Genomic DNA, 16,225 nt, shown 5'->3' with positions numbered 1-16,225 from the left:
CTTTCTTGCCATTAATTCAACACGACAGAGACGGTGAGTCAAGTTGGCTTGGGATCGGCCGACTGTACACCGCTGCCACGCAGCTCTCCACTGCGCAGGGATCTTCAGAACAGCAGGGGATATTGCAGGCGACTCAAGCGTTTGCACTGCATCACTGGGAGCAACATGTTAGCCTGCAAACGTGACAACTTGAGCACCTTGAAACAACACGACAAGGCCAGCTGCAAACCATGATTATGTCTTGAACTTCCTGTTTGTGCGATGTCTACCTCTAACGCACGGGATGCACCGTGGCGGAAAATGTTGGGGGGGAAAGAAAAAAAAAAATGCAGACAAAACAGAAAATTCCCACGCGTCGCGCTGCGCTGCGCAGCGCAGCGCCGGCTTGAAAGATGACGCTGCGGGCGCTTCCTCTGTGGGATTTTTGCGCTCAGAACACATTTATGGTGTTTACAAAAACACCCGCCCACGAGCGAAGAGCATACGTTGCCTCCAGTTAGTTGGGGTGCGCATGACGATAAAGTTTGTATTTTTTTTATATATAAAAAAAAAAAAACCCAAAACAACAACCCTAAAACAACCTTAGCAGAAAACGCTGATGCTAAGTGGCTGCGTGCAGACGCGCCTCTGGAACTTCCGGCGATGATCCCACTAAGCACAGTTAAAAACCGGCACGAGCCGTCGGTGTCAGCAAGAGACTCTGCGAGCGGAAGGAGGAGGAGGAGGAAGAGGAGGGAGGAGAGGAAGCTGCTGCAGAGAGCACCAGCGTCAGTTGACATCTCCCACCACGGCCGCAGGCTAAGTGTTGAAGAGGCAGCCACTTGATTCGGAGCATGTAAACAAGCTATTTTTCTAATTTTTTTTCTTCACTTTTTCGGGTTTTTTTGTGCCTTTTTCTTACCACAATCTTGAGCACGGAGCTGAAGATCTTGGTATCCTCCGTCACGCCGCCGATGTAGAGCGGCCTGCTGAAGACTGGGGGGTGGTCGTTCTCATCCCGCACTTCAATGAAGACCTTGGCTGTGTTGGCTGCAAGAAGAAAAACAAAAACAAAAATGAGACATGCGCAGCTTGTTAAAAAACAAATCTGACTGGATTTTTTTCTTTTTCCCGTTAGCGCAATTGCAATAAAATACTGCTTCAGAAAAATCTGGCCGGTGTGTGGCCTCGCCAGCAGACGGCAACTCTGGTTAATAACAGCCTGCCGCATTTCCAGACAGCAGAAAGTGGGGCGCGCCGAACCCCGGTTTTAAATAACGAGGACTCCCGACCGAGAGGAAAAGTCAAAAGTTTGCAGAGCTCAAAAACTGTCACATCGAGCCTGATGTGTTGGTGGCCGTCCGCCGATCAGCGACTTCAAACGGGAACTCCAAGCGATCTCCGAGAGGACCCGCGAGTCAGCCACCATTCAAGACGTCAGACTTATTTCAAACGAAATGAGTTCATTCAATTCATCTGAAAATGGGCCGCTTGCATGATTCTGTTTCATTTGCCGGGAAAATACGAGGAGTCTGACGCGCTCGGCGCAAAATATGTGACTGAAGGTGGGTGCGAGAACGTAGACGGCAAACTCCGCTTGGTTTATGAAGGACTGCAAATTGACTGACACAGAGAAAACTGCTTCTCCGTTTTGCTAATTTTAAAAATATTTTCCAGCCTAGTGCTGCTTGAGAGAGAAAAAAAAAAAGTTTCTTTCATTCTAAAGTGTCATAAAACTGAATTTGTGGTGAACTCAGCAACTCTGGCTGAATGATAAGGAGGTTGATCTGCTTCCGGCTGTGAAAAACGGTGTTGGGAGGATGAACGGTGACTCCTGGTGATCGGGGATATGCATATTAGAAAATTACAGCTGAGGCAGTTTGCATCTTATTCACCCAACAATTAGAGGCAACAGCGGCTCTCTGGTGACATACGGCTCCGCGGAATAATAAGCATGATGATAAAAATCCAGATTCCCATTGTATTTTATTTTTTGAGTGGGGTATAATCTGCATATATTGCTGCTGAAAAGTTTGATTACCCCACAGTTTGTGGTGGAACGTCACCGATAAAAGAGCCAAAGGTTTCATCGCCCAGCAATTTGAACGTTACTGGGGACAATAATTGCGGCAGCCATCCAGTCACCGCAGCGGCAAAATCCTCCCGGGAGGAAAAGGAAATGGTGAAAACAAAAGGGCGAGAGGAGAAAATATGGCACTTTATCTCTTAACTTGCCGAAATGGCCTTTTGAAGGAGGCTTTTTACAACATTTATCCTGCATTCTCCAGGAAAACAAACCAAAACAAACACACAAATGTGACCGTAAAATTGGTCCCAAATTCGTCACAGTTACACCAACAGCGGCCAGTGGCCTGAATGAATATGAGCAGTGCAATGAATGATTAGAATGCTGCAATAGAAATAAACCTTGACAGTGGTGGGTTTTTTTTTTAAAAATTTTTCAAAGAAAGTAGAGTGGCAGTTAATCTAAGGACACAGCCAAGGGAATTCGACAAACAAGGGCCCAGCTCTTGAAATTGCAGGTACAAAAGCTCAAGAGCAAGACGAACAAAGAGGACTTTCTGTGTTTTCAATCACTGTTCTTTCTTTGCGCAGAGACAATGTATAGTATTCTCTTTGTAATGGCCAACAGCGGGCCTAAAGAGACGCGCAGAGTCTTAATTACACCATCACGCACACGTGGACTTGGCGAGACAATGCAGATAATACGGATCCTTCGGGACACAGGGTTGTTGCTCAGAGATGGTGAAGGTTTATATGAAGGCTGCCTGAGAATTACTTCTGTTAAATTCTGCTGATTGAAGTACACGAGTAGCGCGGAAACATTTGGACCAATCAATACTCGTCGCAAACATTTCACACCGTTTGGCCTGATACACACTGAGCCAGCAAATGTCGTGATGATGTTATTATTGATGACTTCCTGAGACCGTTTGATGCTGTCAGAATTAGAAAAAATCGGTGCGTCAACCTGAGCAAACGCGGTGAAAAAGGACAGTGGGACTTGAAAGGTGAAAAGATCTACAACTCAACCTGAATGAATAAAACATGGCGTTAAATAAAAAGACAACAGTTTTTTTTCAGGCATGTAAAGACACTTTAAGCCTTGTAACAGTCTATCTCTGAGTTTGGTTGCTGGGGAAAATGCCAGCAGTCGCCCAGCGTGAAGGTGAGACCTGTACTATACACTCATCAGCATGGTCTGTGTGTGTGTGTGTGTGTGTGTGCGGGAGTGGAAGTGAGGAGGCAGGGTGGCGTCGGGCATTGACCGGCTCTCATTGTCCAAAATGGATCGAAGGCGAGGCAAACACCCAACCTGGTGGTGGCGCTTCATCCATCACTTTCCCAAAATAAATAAATTAAAAAGGCAAAAAGCACTTTGTTAGTAAACTGTCTCCAAACAAATCCGATGGCTGCCGCTGCGGCTGCGGCGCGAGCATTAAGCCGTGCACTCAAAAGGTTCTCGGGAGGTGAACCAAAGTGCTTGTCCGACGGTTGACTAGCCTCTCCATTAAAATCAATGAAACCACTGAGGCCGCTTTGCACAGCACTCGGCCAGCAGGCAGGAGCAAAATGAGGTTCAAACTTCTTTCGAGCTGTTAAGCAGTCCAGCCATAATGCTAACGGCACCAGAGTGAAGCGCAGCCAATGAATTCTTGTAGCCGCAATTTGGGCCGCAGCAGAAAAATCACAAGTCATCTAACCGGCAGTTAATTAATGCAAACCATTTCAGAAAATGTTTCAATATACGCTGGGTTTACCCAGAGCAGAATATTTCAATCATAATCGGTTTAAATGCCCAAACCAAATCAAATTGCTTTGTATGAACACCTCAGTCAGAATAAACAGGCCCGAACCACAAGGAATTTTATTTGTTTTTTCTTTTTTTCCCATTTGGTTTTGTCTCAGGAAAAATAAAAATCCGCATCTAAGCCTATAAGACTATTGTTGAACAGGCTGGTGCTCAAAGACAGAAGTCAAATGCATTGTTAAGTTATTTTGTAAAAAAAAAAAAAAAAAAAGCAGTAGGACAAAATGTAAGCCCCCGAGGCCTGGAATCATGTTCCGAAACAACTCAGAAAAAAAAAAAAAAAAAAAAAAAAAAAAAAAGAGTGAAGTGAGAAAGTACTTGTTCTCCAAGAGAGTTACTTGAATAATCTCTGGCAGCCCGAGTGAGTGAAAACAACAGGCAGCAGCCAGCAGCTCATCGCCGTACCTGCAAGTATCGCCACTTCACTTAACTTCTTAATACAGCCGTGTCCCTGTTTCCCATCGACCGAGTAAAGACGGGGAGGCAGACTTTGTATTTGCGCCCGAACCAAAGGGCAATATCAGCTGAGACGCAGAGCAGGATGGCGGGCCGGGGAGGCGACCGCTGTTTAGGAGAGGCCTGCAAGACGAGGGGGAGGATTTTGTCTGTCTGCGGATGTTGTCTGGCAGCTCAGGCAGCACTTCATCTTGTTGTTGAAATAAATGGATCAGGTGCAGCAGGCAGAAGTGACCCTGGAGCGGTTTGTGTGTGTGTGTGTGTGTGTGTGTGTGTGTGTGTGTGTGTGTGTGCGCGAGGTGCTGCGATGACTTCAGAGATTCTGTGAGAGCAACAATCCAGACGACTGAGACTGGAGTAGGGAATGAAAAAAAATCAAGAATATTGTGTTTCCATTGTGAATAAAAGGTGCTAGAATAAAGCTTGGCCTTGGCTGACTGACCTTTGTCCTCTTGCAAACGGATAGAGAGCATAATAAAGGATGAAGTTGAACAGGAAGATACAAAAAAGGAGGAAAACAGCAGCTAGCTGTAAACAGAGGGCTACATATGATGAATAAAATATAAATTGTGTTGTTTTCTGGCGGTCAATTTAATAATAATATTAATGTGATTGTGTGAGACTGCTCCATTAGAGCAGTGAAAATATATAAGAATGGTTATAAAACAGATAACGCTGGGTACACCCAGAGTTTTTTTTCTTTCTTTTTCAAATCATTACAGCTACAACTTCATGCTTAAACCATTTGCCTCCTCTGATGCTATGGCTGGGTTAGCATCAGACAAACAAGGACTTTCACAGGTGTGGTGTTCCACCATTACAATATATACACATAGATGTAATAAAAAACAACAACAACAACAACAACAAAACACGGCTGTTTTGGAAGTTTGTCTAGGCGGTATCTCTGAAGAGCGAAAAGAAAACAACACGCACAGTAACGAAGGATTCTGATTGTGATGCGTTCAAAGACTCCCTAAAGTGCAGCCACTGCCGTCATTCCTCCTGTGTGCGTTTTGCTGCGTTGCAATCCCAGTCAGCAGGCACTGCCACCAGCACTGCTGCTGCACTATAAATGCAAACGTGCCTGAGCGCGGAGCGGCACGAGGAGTGAGGAGTGTGAGAGTTGACCAACAGTGGGAGAGGAAACGGCCCATTACGCAGCTCCCGAGTGCACATGTTCCCAGTGAGAGCTGTGCTTCTGAGGCAGAGTGCAGCTTCCTGACCTCGCCAGGCAGGTAATAATCCAAACTAGCACAAAAACACGACGCAAAAAAAACAAAAAAAAAAACAAGCCGAGTAAATATGGAGAATAAAAATAAACCGGGATGTAAAGCGCGTTTAATCGGAACGGGTCACGCCGAGGGATCAGGCGGGAATGCAAATGCGACACCTGGAGGCGACATGAAAAGATCGTTTCGTCATTTGCAGCGTGTCAACCTCCGCCGCTCCCTGACTGACTGGGTGGATGGATGTTTTCTCTTACTTTTGGAGGGCACGCGCAGGTTGGACATGACCACCAGCATGGAGTCGGCCTGCAGCCGCAGCACGTAGGACGTCACGTTCTCGTAGTCCAGAGGCTTCGCCGTGAAGACCACGCCCGTCCTGTTGTTCACCTGGAAATGACCTGCGGGCGAACGCGGAGGAGGAAAAAGAGGAAGAGAAAAAGTTAGCAGGGAGGACGGATGGGTGGAGAGAAGACGCCGTTTATTTGCGCAATTAAGCCCCTTTTACATTTGCAAATTGTCCTAATCAAACAACAAACGGCCTTGCTGTAATTGCCGCCCCCGCTGTCCGCATTTCAATGCCGCCCGAATCATTTAAGATCCCTTGCAGGATGTTTTATCTGCGAGGACGATTATTCCATAAGCGCGCCGCCCTGTTTGTTTGCCAGGCGGCGACAGAAGTGCAAGAGCGTGAAAGCTCAGCCTAATGTTTTATATTTTCTAATTAGCGCCGCGAGGAGGGACTGAATGCGCTCAACAAGGAGCCCGGAGCCCCTCGGATGGTAAATCTAAATCTGGCGCTCCTCATTTCAAGGTGGGTTAAGGCTAAATGAAGGTATGAGAGGTTGACGCCGCTGCCGTGAAGCCGGGGTGTGTAAGGATTGCACTGAGGCCCTGGTGACCGCAGAGGTCCACGACCAGCAGCTTGTGTCATGACAAGAGGCATGAAGACACAAAGACGTCGCAACCAGATAAAACAAACTACGGCCCGGGGGCCATATGCGGCCCGTTTAGCTTTTTAATCCGGTCCGCAAAACTTGAAGAAATTATATTAATAGAAAGTGAGTCATAAAATAGCTGCATTTCATCCATTTTTGTCTGTGTTTTAAGAGTCACTTCAATAAAGAGCTTAACCGTAAGACTTCAAAGATATTTTGTTGTAACGCTTTTGTTCATTTTCAAAGGGGGGGAGAGGGGGGGGGGGGGGGGATAACCTGAGAGGGGGAAAGGAACATGAAACAGCACTATGCTCGTACAAACATGAAAAGGATGCCTATTTCGATTTGTGGTGTGGTGCTGTGCAATGGCCTCGTAGAAAATATGAAACTAGCGATGCATTTGGACCACTTCAAAAATATATTTTTTCTAGGCATACAAGAGAAGGTGAATGTGCCAAATTGGTGAGTGCCGGCCTTATTTCACAGAATGTAAACTGAAAAGATATTGTTTTTTTTCTTTTCATAATTGCAATATATGTTAACATTGGGACAGGACGAGATAAGCTCTGCTTCGTCAAAGACGTTGGCAAGGGCCGCGCAGCTCGTGTGAATCAGTTCATCCGTCTAATTGCAGGTTATATTTTGAAGTGCTCAGACCCCCGTCTGCACTTTCCAGGCACATTTTACCTCAGTTTACCTCTGACTCACATCCCTTCAGAGACATTTGAGGCGAAACAATAGAGAAGAAAGGAGGGAGGATGGAGTTTTTTCAGCCGCTCGGTTTTTTCGTCACCCTTCTATAGCCGCTCCCACTGGTGTAATTAAGTGTCTCAGATGTTGCAGTGCAATACGAAAAGCTTCGATTCCTGTGTTATTAGTTGAGTCTGGACTGCATCAGTCCAGCTGCAGCCTCGACCGACTGTTGCTGTGGCATTTCCGACGTACCTAAATGGTTCCCCGCCACGATGGAGTAGAAGATGGTTTGATTGACAGCTGCAGCCAGGACAGTTCCCACCGGGGTGCCAAGTGGAGCCAGCTCGCTTACCGGAGGGAACCTGGAGAAAGAAAAAAAATAGAACACAGGACACCCCGAAGCTTTAGCGACTACAAAGGAAGCGGCGCGGAGACGGTTGAATTACAACCGCAGCGGCTCAGCGCGTGAAAGGTTAGCATCAATAGGCGAGGCAGCGTGTTCGTTGTCAGGCAAGATTAGAATAATGAAAGCAAAATGTCGGCCAGCTTTGTTGCTGAATAAGAATTTTTTTTATATGAATCATTTGGTTCAAGTGTTTAATTGCACACAAAACTAAATAAACTTTGACGCAACTTCTTTTTTTTTTTTAAATTTTATGTCTTTCAACTTTCCCAGAGTGGATGTTTCCTTTTGTTCCCGCTCTGTCTGAAATGTAGTCAAACATGATTACCAGCCCTTTAATGTTGCTTTTGAGCAAAAAAAACCCCATCAATTTGAGAAACAGCTACACAGCCAAAAAAAAAATCTCTTTCACTTTTATATCTTTTTTTCCCCAAAAAACCTTTTTCATTTACCTGTCTTGATTTATTGACATGTTTTACCTTCTTGCCAGTCTCCTGATAAGAAGCCCGCGCATCATTTTTTCCCCTGTTCGAGTAAACGAATAAATAAACAATTCTCCTTAAAGGAGGCAGTTTCGTTCGGGTGGAAAAAAAAAAACAGGTCTTATAAATAAGACACACAAACACAACTGCTTGGACGTGTGCCAAATCCACCCACCACTACAAAAAAAAAAAAAAAAAAAAAAAAAAGCTTTGGAGTTGGAGGAGTTTTTTTTTCTCCCCTCTGGTTTAGGTGCAGCAGTAACGCCGGCTTTGTTTCCAATGAGGCGAAGCTCTCGCTCAGTCTTTTCACTGTGGCCGTGGCTTTTCGGATTTTGGGAGGACCGAAGAAGCGAGAAGGTCCTCTGAGGATTCGAGGCCGGGCGGCTGGCCTCTCTCCTTGATAACGAGGGGGAGCTCAGTGATCCAGGGAAACCTCTGCGCCGAGGTGCTGCACCTTTGCGCTGAGGGTTAAGCGGCCGAGGCCGTGCTGGTCCCGCCGTCCTCCTGAGAGGTCACCGCTGACTGACACCCTCTGATCATAAACAAACAATTTCTCTCACTTCAGCAAACTTGGGAGAGGAAAAAAAGAAGGTTTCAGAAAGCCTTCGCACCCCTGTGGTTCGAACGACATGCTGTTGGATTGAGACTAGAAAAGATGTGGCGTTAAATGCGGCGGGTTCGAGAGTACGGATTCCTCCGTTTTCCTCACCCCCACCATGAAAAGTGCTAATGCTCGCGCTCGTCTATCAGACAATCGAGGGAGTAATCACGCCCGGTCCGATATGATTGTTAGCGCCCTCCACAGAAATTACAGCTGCCACCGGTGGCGTGTCGGCGAGGGCTGATTTAGGCCGATAGCGTAATCCCATGCGTGACACCCCCTTGTGATACGGCGCGCGGCTTCTCCCCATTCGGCACGCGTGTGTGCGTGTTTGTGTGAGCGTGTGCGTATATGTTTGCCCTCGCGCGCTGCTTATGCTCTCCGAGTTGCAGGTTTCCAGATAAAGCTCGACCGGAATTTTCCCGCAGCGCCGGGTGGAAAATCAGTCACTTGCGCTCGCAGCAGACCAGCTGCTCTTCACTGATCCCGAACTTCCTGGCCTGCACCCTCCTCACCTCCAGCCGCAGTGATCCCGGAGCAGGGTCACCTCCTTTACATGCATCGTCAAATCGCCAGCGCGACCCACGCGATGCTTTATGTCATCGTAAAAAGCAGAATTCTCACACACACACACACACACACACACACACACACACACACACACACACACACACACACACACACATTTTAATCATTTATTGAAGTCCAAAGAGAAAACCATAATTGTCAATTAAGGATTTAATCGATTCAATTCAATTAGTCGCAATTAATTGAAATTTTTTTACACGGGTAGTTAATACCATTATAACAATGTAGTGGCAGATAAGAGCAATTCACCTGTAGATACTGTGATGGCCATAATATACCTAGAACAAGTTACTTTTAAACAACTTAAAAAAAAAAAAAAATTGAAACGTGACTTATTAGAAGTCAACTTAAAGTCAGAGGATAAATGTTCAGGGTATTTTTTCTGTTCTATAATGTAAAAATGGGTCACATTGGACCCTCAACATTATTTAAGGGTTAAATAACGTGTTCCTTACACATTTTTCATTGTGAAATTTAGGTTCTCAGGAAAAAAATTGCTGCTTTTCAATTAATCGTTAATCGATCGATGAGGTCAATCAACTAACGATTAATGCATTTATCGGGAACTTGCATCCCTATGGCAGGCACTTGAAAACGTGCGAGACCCATCCACCCTCTTAGACATTTGCTTCAGCAGTCAACTGGCAGGGGTGGGGGGCCGGGGGGGGTGCAAAGCAAGGTTGTAAGAGTTTGGTCTTGAAGGGCACCGAGCAAAGAGAGATATATCTGTCTCTCCCTGCGGGCTACAGTTGCTATCTCGAGAGACAAACAACCCCGGGGGGAGACGTCATGATGAGAATTATTCCAGAAAATATGAGCCATCCCCCTGGGCAGAGCATGATATAGGATGCCACGCTGAGAGATAATGTTATTGAGTGCGCGTGGCGATGAAAAGACGGAGGCGCATGTGCTGACAAAGTGTTTTTTGTTTTTTTTCTAGAGGGGGAAAAACAGAAGAAAAACATTGCAGTTATTGATAACAGTGAATGTGCCGTGTTCAGTTTGTCTTTGGGTCCTCTGTTGGAGTGTCACTGACTAATTTCAGCCTTTGTGGCATTTCGCTGGAAAGGAGCAGCACCGAGTTCAACAGCAGTGGAAGCTGAATTTTATATTATAATTACTATTGTTCTGGCGGTCACATTAGTGCACTGGGGAGAAAGAAAAAAAAAAAAAAACTGCGAACCCCCCCCCCCCCCCCCCCCCCCCCCCCCCCCCAACAAAAAAGCCCTTTGTATGCTGTGAGCACTAAAATACGCAGTAGCCAAATATCTGACTATTGGTGACATGCAGATGAAAAAACTGCCACCGAAAAGTATTCATCTGTTCACAGCAATTCCTTTCAGCAATTAATTTTTTTTTTTTCTGGGCAACTTTAAAAGGGAGCGAATGTGTGACAGAATAAGCAAGGTTGGGAAGAGTTTTCAAACTGAGACGAATGACCTGAAGTCAGACTGGTAGAGTCAACAACCTCTCTCTCTTTATGAGATGCTTTGAAATCAGCTGAAAAGATCAAGTCCACCGCAGATGTTGGTGTGAGTACAACTTAGTGACTTCATCTAAATGTGAAGGAAAGAAAAGAGTAGATCAGTGACCAAAAATCCAAAAACATGGCATCACACATTCGAAAGAGGCAGAGAAGTGCTGAACAACAGTTCGGTGCTCACAATTTACATCTGAAGGGAACAGTGAGAACACGATCAAATGTGGAAATCAAAGAACTTCCCTGCTGTGAAAGTAAAACCAAACTGCAGTAACTCCAAGCGTGTGAAACTCCGATGAGACTGGCACTGAAATTACAGGAGTCCGACTAAAGGAAGAAGTGAGTGACTCGGAAACCAGGAGTGGTGCCACAACAAACCCACCTGGAAAACAAACCCTTTAACAAATAACATTTATTCATCGTGAAAGCAGGCTGCAGATTTCACCCTGTAAACCAACCGTGTACATCACAAATGACCCCGTGCAACACTTATTGATTTTACTTCTGGAGAACGGAACACTTGCAAGTGGCATCTCGTTGCGTTTGATTCATGACCACTTCCTGTTTGTTTACTTTGTCACCTTTGAGAGCAAACCGAATCGTGGCGTCTGTTCTACTAACGCGCTCCTTTTTGGCAAAAGCGGACCTTCCCCTTCTGCATCCTAACAGCTGGCTGACCGAAAGATGATTGAAGACTGGAGACGAGGCACAACAATAAATCTGACAGACATCCAATCATCTACGCTCAATATGTATTCAATTCAGATTCGACAATGTGTCCTTGTTATTAGGCAGGAAACGAGCTGAGGCAGAAGCAAATAAGAAACAAAGAAAAGCCTTCAGTCAGCGGAAAGAACGTCTTTCACTTTTTTGTTAGACTTCTTATGTCATAATTGGCTCTTTTCAAAATCACTGTCACATAATACATATTGTGACATCACTGCATTTAATCAAATCAAAAAAAATGGGTCTGTATGCATTACATCATACGGACCTCTTAAAAACAAACCTGTCAGTATGAGCTGTGTATTGATGAGACCCGTCTGACTGACTGCATCATGGATTGTGAAAATGACCTGGATTTGGAAGCCAAAGCTCTGCCTCTGCCCTGTGGCGAAACCTCTGCTGACCCAGTCGTATGTTCGTTTTGCCTCAAGTTGTTTTCGGAGTTTATGTCAAGAATCAAAGTAGGTGAGGAGTCAGCGCTGGGCTGCACGGCGTGTGCCAGGAAGACGCCGAGTTGACAAGTTATCACTTCCAACAAAGTGGCTCCGCCTGAGGGTGGCGCGCTGTGGAGAAATGTCAAGCAGGCTGCGAAGGCACACGCGGCGTGCAGATTAGTCTAAAAGTGTAGACAGGAGGGCTTAGAGAGAATTAGCTCACAGCAGATACTGATCCTTAGACACACATAAACAAAAAGCGTGCAGTGTAGACACACGCATGTTATTGTAAGAGGGGAGAACGAAAAGAAAACTCAATCACTCTATCAGTGATACGTACAGCGCCAGGGCGGTTTGCTCGTCCTGTTGTGGCCTCTGACAGCTCAAAGCTGCGCTGCTGCTGCTGCTGCTGCTGCGGTGACCTCACGATGGGGCATCTGAGCAAGAGCTAATGGCCTCGGACCACCCAAACAAGTCCCATCCTGCTCGTTAGGAACCGTTGTGGTGCCGGAGTTTCTCCCATCAAAGTGGCTTCAGCTCGTTCAGCGACCTTGGGTGTTCTCACTGCGGAGTTCGTAAAATATTGAATGGGCCATACTGTACACAATCATATTCAGCTAGGCTTGAGGATTAACTAACTTGACTATGTCCAGCGCTGGTGTCACAAAGACATAACATCAACAGTGACTGTTGTTCTTCTGCTGTTTGTTGACTGGTCAGACGAGACATTCTCATTTCATCTTTTCATTTCATTTCATTTCAATTATTCACTTGCTCCGACCATGACAACATTCAAACTCTTCCACACAAACAAGACACAACAGCTAACAACTGAAATGTTTTCCATGGCCGAAATGGAGCGCAAAGAGGATATCTTCATCGCCAATCAGTGCAGGTTCACTGCTTTGTTAGCTTGGAAAGATGATGGGAGATGATTGGAAGTGACTTTTATACCTTTGTATGCAGTAATATGAGTGTAAAATATTTAAAAGAAGTTGGTAATGACTGTTAATGTGGTGATGCTTCTTTATTTCTTTTGTATTCAGGCTGCCGGCCTCATAAAAACGCATTTTCTAAATATGCCCATTGAGATGTGTGCCGATTATATAATGGGTGGATGGTTTGACGGCTGGGGAAATAATAGATCAACATTATTAAAACTAGCTCTTAATAAAAGTAGTTTATTTGCATTTGCTTCAAGAAAATTACGTGAAATGTTAGGGGATATAATAATAATAAGCGATATAATACAATAAATTTCAATTGCTTTGCTTCGGTGGGTGTGACATACGCATGTGGAGCCATCCGACCCAATAAAAAGTACAAAAAGAAGTTTCCATCTTCATTTAACAAGGGGGAAGTTGCGTGCTGCCGTTCTGCCGAGACTCGGAGACGCCACAGAAGGTCAACAACTCGTGCGTTCGTCGGTCAAGCCGAGCACGAAGCGAGCCAATTACGCGTCGGGCAAACAGGCCGCCACCGAGCCGGCCCCGCTTTATATTCCTTTCATATTCAGATGAGAGAAAGATGAGGGGAGGCTGCCGACGTGTCGACAGGAGCGAGAGCCGAGAAAAGAGAGAGAGTCCCGGCGCCGACATAAGAGAGGGTGAAAGGAGTGCCAGCGGAGAGGAGCGGAGCAGGCGGCTCATAGGTGTCAGCCGGCACTCTGCCTCGGGGCCGACGGCGGCGGAGTGACGCTTACGAGACGAGGCGGAGGCGTGGAGAGCTCGCCGGGCGCCATGGGGGCTGCTGTTACCTTGTCGGCTCTCTCTCTTTACCTCGCCGGCCCCCTCAACCACTCGCTATTCACGGCCCGCACTGCTGAGTGAGCGGCCGGCGATGGACGTGATGAGGGATGGATGAAGTGACCTTGCCTGACTTGGCTGTGAAAAATGCAGGGATGAGCTGAGGAAAAAAAAAAAAAAAAAAGAGTAAAATATTCAAAGCACATTAAAAAGTTCATCCAGCAGTACGCGTTGATTACCAGCGGAGAAGGTAAGAAGTCATTACTGCAAAACATGAATAATGCACGAGGCTTAGGCAACTAACTGTAATTGTTGTAGCTCCAGCGCTGGTGTCGCCGGCTATAAACTTTACGGGTCGCGCCTTAAAAACTGGCAGACACGACTTGACTGCCCGGACTTCAGTCGTTTAGAGGAGCCCAACAGCAGGTGAAGAGTTTGATTGTCTATTAGAGACGGGGGGGGGGGGGGGGGGGGACGACACACACGTAATGCTGGGATGACGCCCTGGATCCTTGTATCTATATGTGGCCAACAGAGCCTGAACGCAACCGCCAGACAATGAAAGTCCCTGCAACTAATTCAACATTTCAACATCGCAGCAAATAGAAACACAACAACAACATAGTGACCAGCTTCCAGCAGCAAAACCTCAATGTATATGGGCCTGTAACGGTTGCACCTGTATGGATGCAACTTGACATAACCGCTCTCCCTAAAACCAAGTTTCACCTTTGGCGACGTCGGGTCCGTCGTCGAGATGACTGCAGCATCAAAGCCATCAGTCGAAACACATCAGATTCTAACCGTATTCTCATTGAAGCTGTTGGCAATCGGCGCTTCAGACTGTTTGAAACAACATCTGACAAGGTCTCAGCCTGGCCTCCCGGTGTGATATTATTGTTCCGCGGTAGTCGTGGATATAATCCACTTGATGCCACAGCGTCTGATGTCGGGGCTGTTGAAAGCAGATGAACAAAGCCGCCAAGCCTTTGATTTGTTAAGGTCATAAATATTATCTTAGGCAAACGTGTCGCCGTACACTTCTGCCCGGCTGCCCGTGTTAATCTTCCCATTTTGCCGCCCGATCATAAATCGGCTTAATTCGATGGCCGCTGACGCACTCGAGAGTTTGCCGGGAAGTTGTTGTGTCACCCCGGTGATGACTTGTTTTGTGTTGCCCGCCTTGGAAGCAAATTGGATGTGGCAAACAAAGGACTCCTGTGACTTGAACCTAATTATCAAACGTTACACAAAGGATTTCGTTCCTGCTCCCCCGGCCAATTGCTAACAGAAATCTGGAGCTTGCTCTCCGGATTCAGTCCAATCAATAGCAGCGCATAACAGAAGAATTTTTGCATGTAAGTTAAAAATATACTAAAAATTTTCAACGATACATCACCACAGGCGTATCCCCACCATTCTAGACGAAACTGAAATGTAAAAGTCTTTACAAAGAGAAAATAAATGCGTTTTTTCTTTCATCTCATTTACAGAACATAGTCCAAAAGAAATTTGGTATTCATCAATGTTGACTTGAGCATCATTTCCACGGCACTAAAATGTGTTATTGGTCTGAGTGTGTTCGCCAGTGATGCGAGGTCATGTTTGTCGAGTGGAAAAGACTGGCCGATAAAGGCAAACAAGCAAAACAAACTATTACCGGATCCTGTACACAGTCAAAACACAGAGGAGGTTTTGGGAAGAGCGGCCAAAGTTTGACAGCTAATTTATTTGACGGGCCAGTTCTCTACCAGGAATACGTAATGCTTTCGCCCCGCGAAACACAAATGCTTAGCGCAACATCCAGAAAAGCCACACGGACGCTGCGGCGGAAAGGTTAACGACCCCTACGCCGTCTGTCAGATGGCCCTGATTGGATTCGCGACTTGTGAAGAGTGCAGCGGCGAACACGCCTCACAAAAAATGCTGCTGAAATTCAAATTTGCCACCAACATGATGACACAGTCTGAGTGGGGTTGACTGTGTGCGGATGACTTCTGCCCTCAGACAACTGCTGTATGTCTAATGAAATGTGTCTTTCTGAATTAGCTCTTTTCATTCTCTTCTATCATTATTCTATTATTATTATTTTATATTTTGCAGGTCACTAAGATTTATGTTGGCAAACAGTGAAAAAGAAAACTTAAACACGCTGATGATGGCATATTGTACAAAAACAAGTCCAAATTTTGTTCAAACGGTTTTACAGATTTCGGACTCACAAAAAAAAAAAATAACACATGATTTCATTTGGATTGAACTGCACTGTGAACCAGAAGCAAATTAAGGCTCCACATATGACCTTTTCTTTTCTAAGGAACAGTGGGTTGCCTCGGATCAGCGCCTGGGGACCAGATCAGGAAGCTGTCAGCGCCTTGGTCAAGGGCACCGACTGGAAATGAACTCTGTCTCGCTGCTTCGGCTGCAGGGGGGAAACCGAAGCACCTGAGAAAACCAACACGCCCACAGAGAACAGAGGCACACTCCACACGGATATCTTAGTCAGGATTACTAATACATGCAACTACTGAGATTCATTTTAAATATTTTTAACAATACTTCTAAGAAAAAAAAGTTTACATCTTTTTGATTCTACTTAAAAAAAAAAAAAAAAATCCAGTTTTTGTAAATTAAAAGAGGTC

At 45.7% G+C, this 16,225-nt stretch overlaps 1 protein-coding gene across 1 annotated transcript in view; it reads right to left on the bottom strand.

Annotated features, from left to right (window-relative positions):
• LOC142896592 (protocadherin-15-like) overlaps positions 1–16,225 on the bottom strand; it is a 185,347-nt gene that overhangs the window by 26,335 nt on the left and 142,787 nt on the right. Inside the window, exons 25-27 of the mRNA XM_076038354.1 lie at positions 7,377–7,486; positions 5,754–5,894; positions 902–1,029 (exon numbers count right to left, since the gene is read on the bottom strand). Of these exons, the coding sequence (XP_075894469.1) occupies positions 902–1,029; positions 5,754–5,894; positions 7,377–7,486 (379 nt within the window). The remainder of the gene's footprint in view (positions 1–901; positions 1,030–5,753; positions 5,895–7,376; positions 7,487–16,225) is intronic.

The sequence above is a fragment of the Nelusetta ayraudi genome, unplaced genomic scaffold (assembly GCF_046127955.1).
Source record: "Nelusetta ayraudi isolate G7.1 ecotype Tasmania unplaced genomic scaffold, CSIRO-AGI_Nayr_v1 ptg000056l, whole genome shotgun sequence".
Taxonomy (NCBI): domain Eukaryota; kingdom Metazoa; phylum Chordata; class Actinopteri; order Tetraodontiformes; family Monacanthidae; genus Nelusetta; species Nelusetta ayraudi.
This window is presented reverse-complemented; position numbering and strand designations above follow the sequence as displayed.